At 38.6% G+C, this 17,500-nt stretch overlaps 1 protein-coding gene across 2 annotated transcripts in view; it reads left to right on the top strand.

The window, feature by feature from the left end:
* LOC106871188 (uncharacterized) overlaps positions 1-17,500 on the top strand; it is a 58,654-nt gene that overhangs the window by 28,387 nt on the left and 12,767 nt on the right. For both annotated transcript variants that reach the window (XM_089365834.1, XM_089365835.1), the window contains exons 7-9: positions 12,470-12,635; positions 13,755-13,943; positions 15,458-15,571. In XM_089365834.1, the coding sequence (XP_089221960.1) occupies positions 12,470-12,635; positions 13,755-13,943; positions 15,458-15,571 (469 nt within the window). The remainder of the gene's footprint in view (positions 1-12,469; positions 12,636-13,754; positions 13,944-15,457; positions 15,572-17,500) is intronic.

Here is a 17,500-nt window from a genome sequence, read left to right as displayed (position 1 = left end):
TTTGTTTTCATCTTTTCGTTTTTATCTTTTACTTGTTTCGGTTATTGAACAGCGACCAAGCTGGAACACCACTTGAAGGGCTTTTTTTTTAGTTGAACAAATTGATTCCTGCACTTATTGCTTTTTTAGATCTGGTGCTTATTCTATTGGTCTTTTTGCCAAACTGCTAGTGGAGGGGGAAAATACACACACACACACACATGCACATGCACATGCACACACACGTGGAGGCATGTGGCTTAGTGGTTAGGGTGGTATACTCATGATTATAAGATTATGGTTTCAGTTCCTGGACTGGATGATATGTTATGTTCTTGAGTAACACTTTGTTTTACATGGCTCCTGTCAACTCAGCTGGCCGAAATGAGCATTCCTGTGATGGACCAGTGATCCATCCAGGGTGGGGAATACGTACTCTGCAGAATTCAGGAAACCAGTCTTATGGTTCAGGAAGGACCTTTTACCATCCAACATATATTTTTATTCTTATTCTCATATTTCCCTTTATAATTCCTATATCTCTTCCTTTCCAAAATAACTTCTTATATTGAACTCTACTATACCCTTCTATTTAACTCTCTCATATTGTCTCTGATGATGGGATATTCCTCATATCCCTGAAACAGCTGTAAGACTACCTTTCCCTTTATAAATGTCCTAGAAATTTCACACTGCCTTGGCTTTGTTGTCTCATTTTATTTAACACACACACATACAGTGGGCTTCTACACAGTTTCCATCTACCAAATTTGTCCACAAGGTTTTGGTTGGCATCATAGAAGACATTTGCCCAAGGTACCAGGCAATGTGACTGAACATAAAACTACATGGGTAGCAAAGCAAGCATGGTTTGAAGGTAATTTGGTTGTTATTATTAGCAGGTCAAGTGACCACTTAGTGATTTCCTCAGTTGTAGTAGTAGCAGTAGTAGTCGTTGTTGTTGTTTAGCCCAAGGTTAATTCTCGCCGAGCTTTCCAGCACTAATCACCCCTACCTTTTTTTAAGGGTATGATGTCTAGGAATACATTATATTGTCAAGCATGTGTGTTCGTCCCTTGTGTATTTAAGGTGGTAGAGAAGTGTGATTTGAGTACGGACTTGACTGCTATTTCGTGCGACAACGTAGAGACTCTCACTTTCTCTTTCTCTCTCGTGTCTTGAGTAATCATAGTGTTTGTAGTAGTGGTGATAGTAGTAGTAGTATTATTAGTAGGAGGAGGAAGAGAACGAGTAGAAGGCGAAGTGAAATGTCAGCTGGATCCGGCGGCAGACAAACAAACATACGCACATACTTATATACGCACTGACGGACAGAGAAGAAACAGCTCGATATACTGAATGACCAAGAAGAAGAAGAAGAAGAAGAAGAGAAAAAAGAGGAAAATAAAAATCGTTTAATAATAACAACTCTAGCGATTGGTTTCTTCTTCCAGACAGTTCTACCGGCAAACATAGCCATGTCACGTCGACTGAACAAGACAGGTGCTGATTAGCAGACAAGAATGGCCCTATGCTTGGATACACTGGACTATAGAGTGACCAACATATGGACAGGTGGACAGCCAAGTGGATAACACGGACTAAATTTGGATAGCTGTGTGCTTGAAGTAAAGGTCGTCGTAGAATTTTGGAAATATGGAATGTACTGGAATAATCTAATCAACAAAATTCTAATCTTCAGTCTTTAGAATTTCGCCTGTTACCTTACCCCTTACCTCCACGCATTCATTTAGTGTCCACACGCACATATTCATACACACACACATCATACATTGCGTGTGTATATTACGCACAAACAGAGACACACGCATACATTTACATACGTACGCATTTATAAATTTACGCACACATGTTTCCATACAACGATTAGTACTGTTTCGATTTTTTTTTTGTAGACAAAATATACACATGCTTGTACACATATAGAACTGCCCAACATACACACGTGTGTACCACATACAAATATAGATTCTGAACATTTAAAACAACAACAAAAACAAAAACAAAAAAATCCATTTAAGAAACCTTACTGAAACCGAAAGTAAAAGTAACTGGAACGTTATAAGGTGATAAAGAAATAGAGAAAGAGTGAAGATGGGAATTTTGATAACTTCTGAAGAATCTTCTGGTACTGCCTCCCCTTTACTGTTGAGTGAACATACCGATACAGTCTCAGATTGGTACGTAGTACACTGCAATTGGTGCAGTAGTGGTGCTGCAGTTGTTGTTGTAGTATAATAGAGTGTTTGTTGTGGTATATTAGAGTTGTATGTTGTGATGGTTGGCAGTACAGTACAGTGTTGTTGTTGTTGGTGGTGGCATAGTACAATGTTGTTGGTGTAGTGGTGGTGGTATAGTTGTTGTAATTAGTATAGCACTGTGGTATGTTGCTTTTGTTGTTGTGTGCAGTGGTAGTATAGTGTTGTTTGTGTAGTGGTGGTGTACAGTACAGTTGTGGTAGCATAGTACAGTTTATGGTAGTATAATATACTACAGCTACTGTAGTTACAGCTGTGGTGGTAGTATACTACAGTGTTGTGGCTGTACTTAGTGTGGTACCATAGTACATAGTGTGGTACCATAGTACAGTGTCCTATGTCATTGGGGCAGGGGCAGACTGAGAGTATTAAGGGCCCTTGGGCATAACTGTTTACCGGGCCCCTTAGCATTGATATCAGTAGAGTTAACATGTAGAGTGCGGGGCCCCTCAGAGCCCTGGGCCCTAGGGCAGTGCCTGATTAACCTATGGCTCAGTCCACCCCTGCATAGGGGGTAGCAGTATAGTACAGTGTTGTTAGTATAGTGTGATGTGAAGTTGTGGTGATAGTACAATATAGTAGTGTTGGTGTAGTGTAGTGTGTAGTTATAGTAGAGCTACAGTACAATGTAGTAGTGGTGGTGCTGGTAGTTGTGGTCATATAAGACAATGGTGGTGGTAGTTGAGGTAGTATAGTACAGTGTTGTTGGTATTGTGGTGGTGTAATTGTATATTATAGTACAGTGTTGATAGTGGAGTGTTGTTGTTTTGGCAATGTGTTAGTGTTGTAGTGTTACTTTGGTTGGTAGTAGCACTGTAGAGCAATTGCAATGCAGTGTCATGTTAAGTTGTTGTTGTTGTAGTTGAGTGGTGTGGTGATGTTGTTGTTGGTGTTACAGTTTAACCCAAGGTTACCTCAACTCTGATCAAACAGAACCTTGATAAAAGGTGCTCTGTAAGTAACCGTAACCAACCCCCTAGTGTGTCTAGAACCACCTCATTTAATGTGTCCTTCTTTTTCTTAATTGAGAGAGGTTTAGCTGCTATTTCTAGTGAATTGAGAAACTGCATAGCAGCTACATTGTTGATTTAAGCAATGTTATCCAGTATGTCCTTGTTGTTTAACTCCAGGTTTATTCTTCCTGAACAAATATATAACAGTGATCCAGCCATGGCTATCCCCATCTTATTTTCAAACACAATATATCATGAACTGCACAATCCAATGTGTTGTTCTTTGTCTAAGATGGCCTGGTGTAAACTGTGAGAGATTTGGCTGCTACTTCTAGCATGTTGTATGATCACTTAGAAGCTCCCTTCATTGGTTTGCATAATATTATATTTGATGGCATTATAAAACACACTTTTTTCCCTAAAAGATGTCTCAAAAAACTTACCCCAAGTCCTATATGCACAGTTGGGCCTATATTACATCCTGTAATGCACTGAAAACTTTTTTTCCTGAATATACGATGCTGAAATTGGGGAGCATCTAGTAATACCCATGCATATTTTATGTTACCAAATACGATATATAGCATAGTTGGGTGTGATGTAATATAAATTGTCTGTATTGTTGTTATTTAGCCCAGGTCAACCTTGATTGAGATGACCAAGGCTTAAAGGCCTTCCAGCCATGATCACCTTGTCTTTTTAAAGGAATATTTAGAATTACATTATTCTATGCGTCCTTTCTTTATTTTAGGTTGTTGGAAGTGATTTGAAGGAGATTTGGCTGCTATTTCTAGCAGTTCAAGAGACCATGTAGAGGCTTCCAGTGTATTGTAGTTAAGTTGGTATGATGTTGTCTAGAGTTGTTGGTATTACTATTATCATTTAGCCCTGATAGAGTAGAACTATTGTCATAGACATTCCCGCCATGGCCTTTTCATATTTTACTTCAGACATTGTACATCTTGGACTACATTATCCAATGTATCTTTTCCTTTTTTTTTCAACTAGCAAGGTGTAATTTAAGGGAGATTTGACTATTCTTTCCGGCAGATTGAGCAACCATATAGCGGCTTCTTGCTAGTCCATGTAGTGTAGTGGAATGTCATGTCGTGTTACACCATGTAATGTCTAGTAAAATTTGTGTGGTGCTGTGTATTAGCATAGTGTTTTGTCACATGTAGTACTATTGTGTACTATAGTGTTATGTCATGTAGTGTAGTATTATGGCATGTGTAGTCTCATGGCAAATGTAGTATTATGACATGTAGTATTATGATGTGTAGTATTATGACATGTAGTATTATGATGTGTAGTATTATGACGTGTACTATTATGATGTGTAGTATTATGACATGTAGTATTATGATGTGTAATATTATGACATGTAGTATTATGATGTGTAGTATTATGACATGTAGTATTATGTGTAGTATTATGACGTGTAGTATTCAACCATGTAGCACAGTGTTATGTGATGTAGAGTTAAGTCATGCGCTAATGTAGTGTGCTGTTATCTAGTCTCATTAGTGTTGTCATGTAGTGTAACAACATGTTCTCAGTACTTTTATACATGTAGTGTTTGTCATATATTTTTCTTTTTTTGTTGCTTTTTGGCTCCACTTGATCACTCTCACTTTCTCTCCTAAAATATGAGTTGTCACATCTTCTGTACTGCACGAAACCTGTTCTTCTCTGCCCCTTTTCTCTCATACTTTACCCATCTCTTCGCCTTATTCTTCTAGCATAAAGATGTCCCCCCCCCCCCCCAGGGTGCACAGTCTTGCCAGTTGTGACGTGGCCTCACTGGTGCTGTTGGCATGAAAAAAAAAAAGCATCCAGTTCACTCTGTAAAGTGACTGGTAATGGTTCTTATGCTTGGTAACTGATAGCTGGTACCCTAACAGGTGCTACTATTCCAGGTCAGAGTAGACCTGGGAACAGTAGTCGCTAAGAGGTGGTTCTACACACATACATACATACACACACACACACACACACACATACATACATACATACATACATACATACACACATACATACATACATACATACATATATGCACAAACATACACACATACCTATGCATATACATACATACACACATACATGCATATACATACATACATACATACACATACACATGCATATATACGTACATACATACATACACATGCATACATACATACATACACACATGCATGCATGCATGCAAGCATACATGCATACATACACACAAATACAGACCCACACATACACATACAAACATGCACACACATACCTACATATACACACACATACATACACACACATGCATATGTACATACATACATACATACATACACATGCATGCATACACATGCATAAATACATATGCCTACATACATACACACATGCATGCATACATTCATGCATACGTACATACATACATATACACATGCCTACACACACACATACATACATACACATACAGACCCACACATACACGTACAGACATACACACACATACGTACATATACACACACATACATACGCACACATGCATATGTACATACATACATACATACATACACATGCATGCATACACACATGCATACATACATATGCCTACATACATAGATACATGCATGCATACATTCATGCATACGTACATACATACATACATATACACATGCCTACACACACACATACATACATACATACATACATACATACAGCATAAAAAGTAGCAAACATCGACTGACAACAAATGTAGGCTGTGCAATTCTAAAACTGGTAGCATCAACTAAATTATTGCCAACTGCCAGAGAGTGTCTTCAAGATATTATCTTTCCATGAGACATGATGTGGTGGCCAGAACAGTTTGGAACCAGATAAGAAAGAAAATACTGATAAAATTGACTATATTGAGACACATGGGTCAAAGGAATTTTGGTGGAGCTTATAAATTAAAGCCACCAAGTTAAAACATAATTGGCTAGATATTGTATGGGGTGTCAAGAAAAAATATGCTCTGTTGTGAAAACCAGCTGCTCTCTGGACACCAGTGGGGTCAGAAAATACAGGAGAAAGAAAATGTCTATGGACCATTTATAAGGAGTTTGCAAATCTAGTACCCAAGATACACTTTCAGTTTCATACCTATTATTATTGGCGCAACAGGATGGAAACCAACCCAGCTGGAGCAAAGCATGGTTGAACTTGGGTTCTTAGTGGGAGATGCAACTCTCTAATTTGCATGTCACACATACATACATACATGCATTCATTCATATAGTAGTTTGAAATTTTGGCACAGTCAGCAGTTTTAGGAAAGAGGCAAATCAGTTACATTGACCCCAGTATTCAACTGGTCCTTATTTTATTGACCCCCTCGAGATGCTCATGGGCTAAATATCTCCCTTGTCAGTATATGTATATTGCACGCTTCTTACAATATTAAGAGTTTTTAGCTCTTATTTCTTGCAACGTAGGTGCTTTGGCACCCTAAGTTACAATTAGTAATGATAACACATATATATATATATATATACCGGAGTAAGCACATAAATGTGCAACAAGGTGGAAAAAAGAGTACTCAAATACCAGAGGTAGAGTAATATGCTTTATTTAAAAGCAGCAGAAATATAACAAAACTGTCCGATGAACGGGAACGTGAAATTCCGAGTAACAGTCTTTTATTATATTTCTGCTGCTTTTAAATAAAGTATATATATATATATATATATATATATATATATATATATACACATACACGTATATATATATATATATATGTGCATACACACACACACACACACACACACACACACACACACACTCACACATATATATATATATTTATACATACGTACAGATGTTTACGTTCATATACATACAGTATATAATATATTTACACAGGGTGGCAAGTTGATAGAATCGTTACTGCATTGGAAATAGTGCTTAATGCCATTTCTTCCAACTTTATGATCTGAGTTTAAATGTCGCTGGGGTCAAATTTGTCTTTCATCCTTTCAGGGTTGATAAAATAAGTACCAAAGTACCAATTGAGTACTGGAGTTGATGTAATTGACTTAGTCCCTTGTGCTAAAATTTGAGACCAATATATATACGTACACACACAGACATTCTTCAGACACACACACACACATACACTTACATTTGTTTAACCTTGAGACTCTACCGAAATAGTTATTCGTCAATATTATGTATACTGAGATGCTAGGAAAACCTTTAATTCTACAACTGACTGTCTCTTCAGTGTTACTGTTTTCACTACTTCCAACATTACCACAGCCCCAACTCCAACCTCCAACCCACCCCCATCATGCCACCACCACCACCACTCTCAGCAAAGAGACCTCTGTATGGTTGCTTTACCTTCTAGAAATAACAGTAAACTCACACTCTATCATCCTAAATAAAGGACACATTAACCCTTTTGTTACCGTATTTATTTTGAGTTGCTCTGTGTTTCTTTCAATTATTTAAATATAACAAAGAATTTAGTAAAATAACTTGGTTATCATTCAGCTAGTGTTAGGAACATAAATTGTGATGAAGATTTGGTGGAAGATTTTTAATTCAAAACTTATGAAAACAAGACGTTTGTACTACAGAGCCAGAGCTGGTTTCAGGTGGGTTGGTAACGGAAGGGTTAAATAATGTCATCCCAGATAGAATACTACAAAAACAGTGTGGTAGTCATGGCTGACATTTGAACATAGGTCTGTGTTCTATGGGGGTTGACCTGGGGCTAAAAACAACAACAACAATAACAACAACAGTAAGAACATCATATTATCCCAGTCAACAATGAGATCTCTGTATGAGTCACTTTGCCTATTAGAAATAGCAACTAAATCTACCCTAAATCATATGGTCCTTTGACCTGCTAGAAATAGCCACCATATTTCCTTCATATCACAACCTATTATCTTAAGAAAATAACCATCCAAAACCCTGGTACATTTGAAAATGTAGTCTAAGGTACACAATGCCCGAAAAATTTCAAATGGTCATGGTTAGAATGTTTGATTGTATTTGTATAAGTCCACTCAGTCAAGAGTGAACTGAATGGTTTTTATGAGGCACCAGCACAAGCGAGGCTAGTTTTGGCATGGTTTTTACAGCTGGACGCCCTTCCAAATGCCAACCACTTTACAGTGTGGACTGGATACTTTTTATGTGGCACCAGCACTGGTAGGGTCACCAAGTAACTTGCAAGACAAAGATCCTTTGAGAGGGGAGGGAGCATAGGAGGAGGGGATCTTGTGTTGGATGAAGGAAGTTTAGAGTGTGACAGAAAGACAGAGACAGAAACAGGAGTCTTGCTGTACAGGAGGTACATGGATACCTGGCCAGAGAGAGAGAGAGAGAGAATTCCATGTCTGAAAAAATAAGAAATGTAAAAAAAAAAAAAGATTTAAAATGACAAAGAAAAAAACTAAAAACAAACAAATGATGGAATGAACACAGCTGGTATACCTTTGATTGCAAGGTCTGCATGATCAGATTTGATCTGGGCCTAAACAACTTAACTTAATCTTAACCTTGAACTAGGAAAGAATCAAGTTGATAATTAAATAAGAGTAGATTTAATGAGAATGTTTTAAATTTGTTTATCTACACTTTATGATAATCTCTCCGTTGGATATAATCCCCCCACTTAATATAATTCTTCCTACACAACATGTAATCTCTCCCCATTGGTTTCAATCTCCTCACGTGGCTTATAATCCACCAATTGTTATAATCTCCCTCCACTGGATACTTTTATTCTTTTTTACAATGGATTTTACGAATGTGTTATTTTTATATTATCTTCTCTATTTCTTCGTTAACAGCGCTGTCTAGTATGCTTTTATATGTCTGTGAGTATTTTTCTATGTGTGTGTCTGTTTGTATGTGCAAGTGCTTGTGTTTCTGTATGTTTGTCTATAAGAGAGAGGGAGAGAGAGAGAGAGTGTGTGTTTATCTGCATGTCTATGAACTAATTAGTCTATCTATTCTAGCAACAAACCTGATATATATATATACATACATACATACATACACACATACATATGTATAGGATGGACATTTCCAAAAAAGTCAACATATGAGTGTTCAGCTTTCTGCTGAACGACCTGCACAATTGATTTGTTTATAATGATCAAATGCTCATGTTGCAAATTAAGCTCACCTCCTTCGTCAAATCGACATTGTCTGAACAGGTGCACAGGTGTGCCACACGTTGGATGTTGAAATGTTTGCAGAGCAACGTGGGATGAAGTGTTTTGCTCAAGAACACAACACACAACTGGGTCTAGGAATTGAAACCATGATCTTATGATCGTGAGTGCAACACCCTGACCACTAGGCCATGCACCTTTACACACACACACACACACACGCATATTCCACTTGGTGACAGTTCAAAAAGAAGCTATTTCCCGTCACTTAAACTAAAGTACTCAAAGATCTGTGAGTGAATGTGTGTGTGTGTGTGTGTGTGTTTGTAAGGTTGTCAATTGGTAGAATCATTTTTCTTCTATTCTTTTATACGTTTCAGCCCTAAGGCTGTGGCCATGCAGGATCATTGCTGTATTTCTTCCCACACTGAGTACTTTGAGTTCAAATCTTACTAAAGTCAACTTTGCCTTTTGTCCTTCTGGGATGGGAGTGGCATCAATAAATAAAGTAACAACCCATTGCTGATTGTAGCCTTAACTTCATGTAATGGTTATGATCAGGGATGCTCTGTTGGGATTTGGCCAGTAAGATCAAGGTGTTTGTATCTGCTCACAACTAAGCAAGCATCTAAAACCATTAGTGAGAGTATGGTACACGAAGATATTCACTGAAGGTTATAGTGACCTCATCATCTTCACCTTCAATGTGTAACATGGATACTTGGAAGACTTGTGGTGATCTCCTCATCTTCAATATCAGTGTCTGTACTATGGTGTCATTATGAGCTTTTTCACCTTCAATATGAACATGTTCAGTCCCACTGCGTGGCACCTTGGGCAAGTGTCTTCTACTATAGCCTCGGGCTGACCAAAGCCTTGTGAGTGGATTTGGTAGACGGAAACTGAAAGAAGCCCGTCGTATATATGTATATATATATGTGTGTGTGTGTGTGTGTGTGTATATATGTTTGTGTGTCTGTGTTTGTGCCCCCAACATCGCTTGACAACCGATACTGGTGTGTTTACGTCCCCGTAACTTAGCGGTTCGGCAAAAGAGACCGATAGAATAAGTACTAGGCTTCCAAAGAATAAGTCCTGGGGTTGATTTGCTCGACTAAAGGCGGTGCTCCAGCATGGCTACAGTCAAATGACTGAAACAAGTAAAAAAGTAAAAGAGTATGTAGTTGTTCAGGGGAGTCAAGATGACTTTGTTACCTGGAGTCATGATAACCTTGCCACCATACAAATGCTCAGTGGAATTTTAATGACCTTGTCTTGTCACCTTCAGTATGAACATGTAGATGTTCAGGAGAGGTCAACATAACCTTGTTGCCTTCTGTATGAACATGTAGATGTTTATAGGAGTCATGATGACTGTGTCATCTGGAGTCATGGTGACCTTGTCACCTGGAGTCACAATGACCATGTCACCTTCAACATCAGCATGTAAATGTTCAGGAAGCCAAGATGACCTTGTCACCTTCTGAATGAACATGTAAACATTTATAGGAGTCATAATGACTGTGTCACTTAGAGTCATGGTAACCTTGTCATCTGGAGTCACAATGACCTTGTCACCTTCGATATCAACATATAGATGTTCATGGAATCAAGATGATGTTGTCATCTGGAATCCTGATAAACTTGTTAGCTTCAATCCCAACATATAAATGTTCAGTAGATGTTTATAGGAGTCATGATAACTGTGTCACCTGAAGTCATGGTGACCTTGTCCCTTGGAGTCACGATGACCTTGTCATCTTCAGCATCATGGGAATCAATCTTGTTACCTGGAGTCACAATGACCTTGTCACCTTCAACATCAACATGCAAATATTCAGGGATTCAAAATGACCTTGTTACCTTTGATATGAACATGTAGATTTTCATGGGAGTCAAGATGATCTTGTCATCTTCAGTACGAACATGTAGATGTTCATGAGAGTCAAGATGACCTTGTCACCTGGAGTCATGATAACCTTGTTGCCTGGAGTCACAATGAGCATGTCACCTTCAACGTATAGTTGTTCAGGGATTCAAAATCTTATCTGGCCATCACAGTCCACAGATCTCAATATTATTGAACATTTATGGAGCATTTTAGAAAAACAAGTAAGGAGTCAATATCCTCCACCATCATCACTACAAGAACTGGAGACTATTTTAGCTGAAGAATAGACAAAAATTCCTTTGGAAACAATTCAAACTTTGTATAAGTCCATGCCTCGTAGAATTGAAGCTGTAATTACTGCCAAAGGCGGTCCTACTCCATATTAAAATAAATTTGTTTGAAATTTTAAGGTGTTTCCATTATCTTGTCCAACCCCTGCATGTATGTATGTGTGTATGTCTTGACATTGTGTGATGGTTGTAAACGTGCATCATTGCCATAAAAGCACTGTTATTTGTTTCCTGTCCTCTTTGGAAAACATCTCTGGCTGTGTGGAAATATTACCTTGCTCAAAAGCAGAAAGGGTATCCAACCATAGAAATCAGCCTCAATAAAAATTGTCTGACTCATGCAGATGTGGAAAAATGGATGTTAAATGATGATGATGATAATGATAACGATGATATATGTGTGTTTGTGATGGTCCGTATTACTCTGGCCTCTAAGGTGGCAAGCTGTTAGAATTGTTAGCATGCCAGGCAAAATGCTTAGCATTTTGTCCGTCATTATGTTCTGAGTCCAAATTCTGCCAAGGTCTACTTTGCCTTTCATCCTTTCAGGGTCGATGAAATAAGTACTAGTTGAGCTTTTGGGGGTCAATGTAATCAACTATCCCTCTCCCCTAAATTTTCAGGCCTTGTGTCTATAGTAGAAAGATTATTACTCTGGCCTCTGTCTTTTAACATGTCCAGCATGTGAGGCCCGACTAGGAGCTTATGCCCCGCTGGCGTAACTCTCAGGGTTCATTGAGGCACACAAACCAGCACACTACAAAAAAGACTGGACCTTCAGGTGAGAAGATGGTGGTAAGTTATTCTGTAAAATTTGCAAGTTCTGTCCCTCCCTGGTCAGTCTAAGAAATATAAAAAGACACCAAATTGATCTTATGTTTTACTTCCCCCTTTTTTTTTAATGTAGGAAAAGTGCTGCTGGGTCTTCACTGCCATCCAGTGCACGGTCATCTCCTAAAAGGGAACCATTACTGAGCAGTCTTGAGAAGAAAAGTGCATCATTGGACAGTTACAACAGTAGGAAAGAGAAATTAGCATCAAAGTCAAAAGGTCATCTGAAATTGACTCCCAAGGTGAGATAATAATTCAAGGAAATGGAATTATATTTCATAGTTTCATTGAGTGTTTTTCTTCTTTTTTTTCTTTTGTGGGAGGGTTGTAAGATGTTGTTGTATGTAGGATGAATCTGTGAAGTCAGGTATTTGCAAATTAATTCTTTGCTGCAAATATGAAACTTTCTGTTTACTTTTCCTACAGAAGGGAGTAAGGGACTATTTAATAACTGTATAATAATTGTTGTCATCACCACTGCCGCCGCCGCCGCCGCCACCACCACCACCACCACCACCACCACCAGTATCATTGTCATCATCACCATCATCTTCATCTACTGTCAGCACTTTTTCCCCCCTTTTTTTTTCCTCTTCTCTTTTTTTTTCATACACAATAGATGAGCATATCAAAAATGAACCTACATGCATCCAGATGTAGTTAAATAATATATTGATTACCAACCTCCAGGTAGTGGAACAAAACAGAATAATATCATTGATTGAATGAATTGTTTTGTGCTTAAAACTTATTTCCACTTCAAAAACTGAATGGACTTATTCGGCCTACTCAATATACATATATATATATTTCATCTTTTTCTTGTTTCAGTCATTAAACTGGGGCCATGCTGGGGCCATGCTGGGGCCATGCTGGGGCCATGCTGGGGCCATGCTGGGGCCATGCTGGGGCCATGCTGGGGCCATGCTGGGGCCATGCTGGGGCCATGCTGGGGCACTGCCTTGAATTTTTAGTCAAGCGAGTTGACCCCAGTACTTATTTTTTTTTAATGCCTGGTACTTATTCTATCGGTCTCTTTTCCTGAACTAAGTTACGGGGAGGGGACACAAACACACATACACATACGACAAGCTTCTTTCAGTTTCCATCTGCCAAATTCGCTCAAAAAGCTTTGGTTGCTCTGAGGATATAGTAGAAGACACTTACCCAAGGTGCTACAACATGGGACTGAACTCAGAAACATGTAGCTGGGAAGCAAACTTCTTCCCACACATCCACACACACACACATATGCACACACTATATAACCAAATTTATATAACTACTATACACAGCGAAATAACCAAAAATAAATATCTTGTCACTACTGCTCCTCTATGTGTGTCTGCATTTCTGTACAGGACCAGAAAATTCTGGATGTGATGAAGAGCAGAAGAGAAAATGAAAGAGCTTGCTGCCAGAGACGACAGATGCTGCATCATCAGTGGGAGAGAGAAAAAAGACAAGAAGAAATGGTGAAAAGCACTTTGGAGAATATCAGAAGAAAGATGATAAGAGTTACTAATTTAAAATCTGAGAGAAACCTGAATGTAAGTCTGTTTAATTAACCTTTCCTAAATAATGGCTGCATACAGCAATAAATTGGAAGAATTGTTAGAGCATGAGATGGAATATGTTGTTGCACAGGTGTAGCTAGAGCGTGTGCCAGCTGGAGCTGCCCTTGAGTTTGCCACCCACCCCATCTCACCCCCTGAGCACTCACAAAAAATACATGCAGCTCAAAAGTGTTGCCCTTGCCTCCTTCACCCCCTTGCCCCTACTGCCCCCTTTGGCATATAAGCTACAGTATGGATTGTTATTTTAGACAAGTGAGCAACATAAACCGTCAAGTCTCTCTCTCTCTCTCTCTCTCTCTCTCTTTCTCTCGTTCTTCCCCACTCTCTCTCTACTTAGCTCATCTTTGTTTAAATTATGCAAATTACCCAGGCCATAAATGAATCCTATATTTTTTTTGTATTAGTCTAAGTCCCTTGGCTACTGGAGATAAGGTCAAACAATTGTTGCTCTGATGATGGCTACTGAGCCAGAAGCATGTGCTTTTGACTATCCTCTTATACCTCTGGACAATAAACCTTGGCTTGTCAGCTTTGGAGAATTCTTGTGATTATTTCCCCCTTCCCAAGGGGAACTGGTCTCAGTTGCCATTTGGTAATTATGATACTTCCTCGAGAGGCGGAAATAATTTGAATAAACCACAAAATTATGTTGCATGGTATTTGATTTACTTGTATTTGTCTATGTTGTTCAGATACATGGCACCGGCCACACTGAGTTAATTCTGCTATATATACATACATACATATATATATATATATACATATACATATATATATATATATATATATATATATATATATATATATATATATATATATATATATATATATATATATATTAATCATAAAGACACATTAAAAGTGTCTACCCGCTAGAAACGAGAGTTAAAACCCTCATTTGGACCACCAAAAAATTTACACTGAAAATAACAGATTCAACAGTATATGAGCAAGCGGATTGAAAAAAAGTCTGTAACATACCAATATAACATATATATATATATATATATAGCTTACTATTTTAGATTTGTCAGGTACATAAGCCCTCTCTCACCCTACACCATAATTTGCCTGCTACATATTATTGTGTTTTTGCATACAACAAATTAAAATTATCACAGTCAACTGGCTGGAATGTATAAAAGATTAAATAAACCACACTTGTTTATTCTTATGAAATGCCATATGTGTAAAGTCTCTCATAAGAATAACACAGTCCTGCTGAACTAATTGTATAGCTCTTTTGACACCAGAAATGGTGGTGGCAATGACAGGCTTACTTGAGACGAGCGGGGGGATTTTTTGAGGAAGTGATGTATGCCCAAATGCTTTTCATGTTGTCAACCCTTTTAGTTGCGTCTTATAATATGAAACGATGCAGTGCACCTATTGCAACAAACTAAAAAGGAAAACATTAACATCACAATACATTCAAGCTCTCTGTTTGTAATTTTTAACTAATTACCCACTGCCAATCTGTTTTGAAGGAGATATGGGAAGAAGAAAGCAAGAAACTTGAAGATATAGATGCCACAACACCGGCTGATGATGGTACTATGACACACAGAAGCGACCAGTTGCTGGAGGAATTGATAAAGAAGGTCAGTAGTTGTTATTGGGGTTGTTGTTGTTGCTGTTGTGTTCAGCTTTTAACCTGTTGAAAATTGATGATAGAATGTCATATTACAGTAGTGTACTGCTTAACCCTTTTGCTACCATATTTCTATGGCAATGCACTGCCTTTGTTCCTGTTAATTTTGAAAATAACGAAGAATTTGGTAAAATAACTTTGTCTTTATTAAACCTCTAGCATTTCAACTGGCCACATCTGGCTCAAATATTCTACCTGTCTTATCTTCAAACTGGTCAGATTTGGCCTCTCACATCTATCCTACAATGTAATTCTAAAAATAAATAATCACACCATAGAAATCCCAAAGGCATGAAATAATGCATGATTAATTCAAAACAATGTGAATACATAAGTGTTGCATTTGGCAGAATATTCTAAATGCTAAAAGGTTAAGCTGATGTTTAGAATATGAATTAACAAGAAATGCTGATGGAATGTTTTAACTTTGATAACATTTAAATGAAAAGTTTGTATCATAGAACCAGGAGTGTTCTCAGACAGGTTGGTATCAAGAAGGTTAAGAACTGCTGCTGTAATCATTTCGTGACACTCTAACCATTTGTGGTACCCTGGCTCATTTTGTGACACCTTAAAAAATTTTGAGACACCTTAAAACATTTTGAGACACCTTATTTCATTTGGTGTGAGGGCATGTGGTGTGGCCTAGTGGTTATATTCTTTGGTTTATCAAAATAGGGTTCTTAGTTTAATTCCTGGACCAGGAGGTACATTGTCACCAAGAACAAAGCACTTCATTTTATATTGCTTTGATTGCAGAGCCCTGAGGACCATCAAGAAAATTAGATGCAACCATCACGTTTCCTACAAAGAGCTGTGTGCATGCATGCATCAGCCCACAGCCTCCCAGCTCATAGCTATCCATCACATGCACTGGTATGGACATGTGCTCTGTCTCCCACTAGATCATCCTACAAGGGCTTTACTCTCATTCGACACAACAGCTGTGGGCTGGAAGAGGCCTTGTCGCAGGCTCTGCACCAGATGGCTGGACGTGATTGAGGAAGATCTCCAGAGGCTCAACGCCACTTTAGAGGATGCAGAGGGGCTGGTATGGACTGCCTGCGATGGAGAGCACTAATGGACCTGGTCAGCTCTACGCATGATGACATCTCTGGGACCACTAACCTAAGATGACCCCAGCCCCATCTATCAAGAGCATGAAGCAGCAGCAAGCAATTTATGCAGTTGTAATGGGAAGTATTAGTTATGGTGCAACTCTCTCTCTCTCTCTCTCTCTCTCTCTCTCTCTCTCTCTCTCTCTCTCTCTCTGTTATCATATCCTGGATGTTCTACTGGTTCAAAGTTCGTGGTGGCAAGAGAGTGTTTACACATGCCGTTGCAGGTACATAGAGAGACTGTTGGTTGAACTGCTGACGCTACTATATCATTTTGTAACACCTTGACATCTTTGTAACTCCTTGACCATTACTCTTTACTCTTTTACTTGTTTCAGTCATTTGACTGCGGCCATGCTGGAGCACCGCCTTTAGTCGAGCAAATCGACCCCAGGACTTATTCTTTGTAAGCCTAGTACTTATTCTATCGGTCTTTTTTTGCCGAACCACTAAGTTACGGGGACGTAAACACACTAGCATTGGTTGTCAAGCGATGGTGGGGGGACAAACACAGACACACAAACACACACACACACACACACACACACACACACACACACACACACACACACATATATATATATATATATACATATATATGACGGGCTTCTTTCAGTTTCCGTCTACCAAATCCACTCACAAGGCTTTGGTTGGCCCGAGGCTATAGTGGAAGACACTTGCCCAAGGTGCCATGCAGTGGGACTGAACCCGGAACCATGTGGTTCGTAAGCAAGCTACTTACCACACAGCCACTCCTATGT

This window comes from Octopus bimaculoides, chromosome 18, assembly GCF_046866305.1.
Source record: "Octopus bimaculoides isolate indiv1 chromosome 18, ASM4686630v1, whole genome shotgun sequence".
Lineage (NCBI taxonomy): Eukaryota > Metazoa > Mollusca > Cephalopoda > Octopoda > Octopodidae > Octopus > Octopus bimaculoides.
The sequence above is the reverse complement of the archived record's forward strand: the minus strand, read 5'-3'. Positions and strand labels throughout refer to the sequence as shown.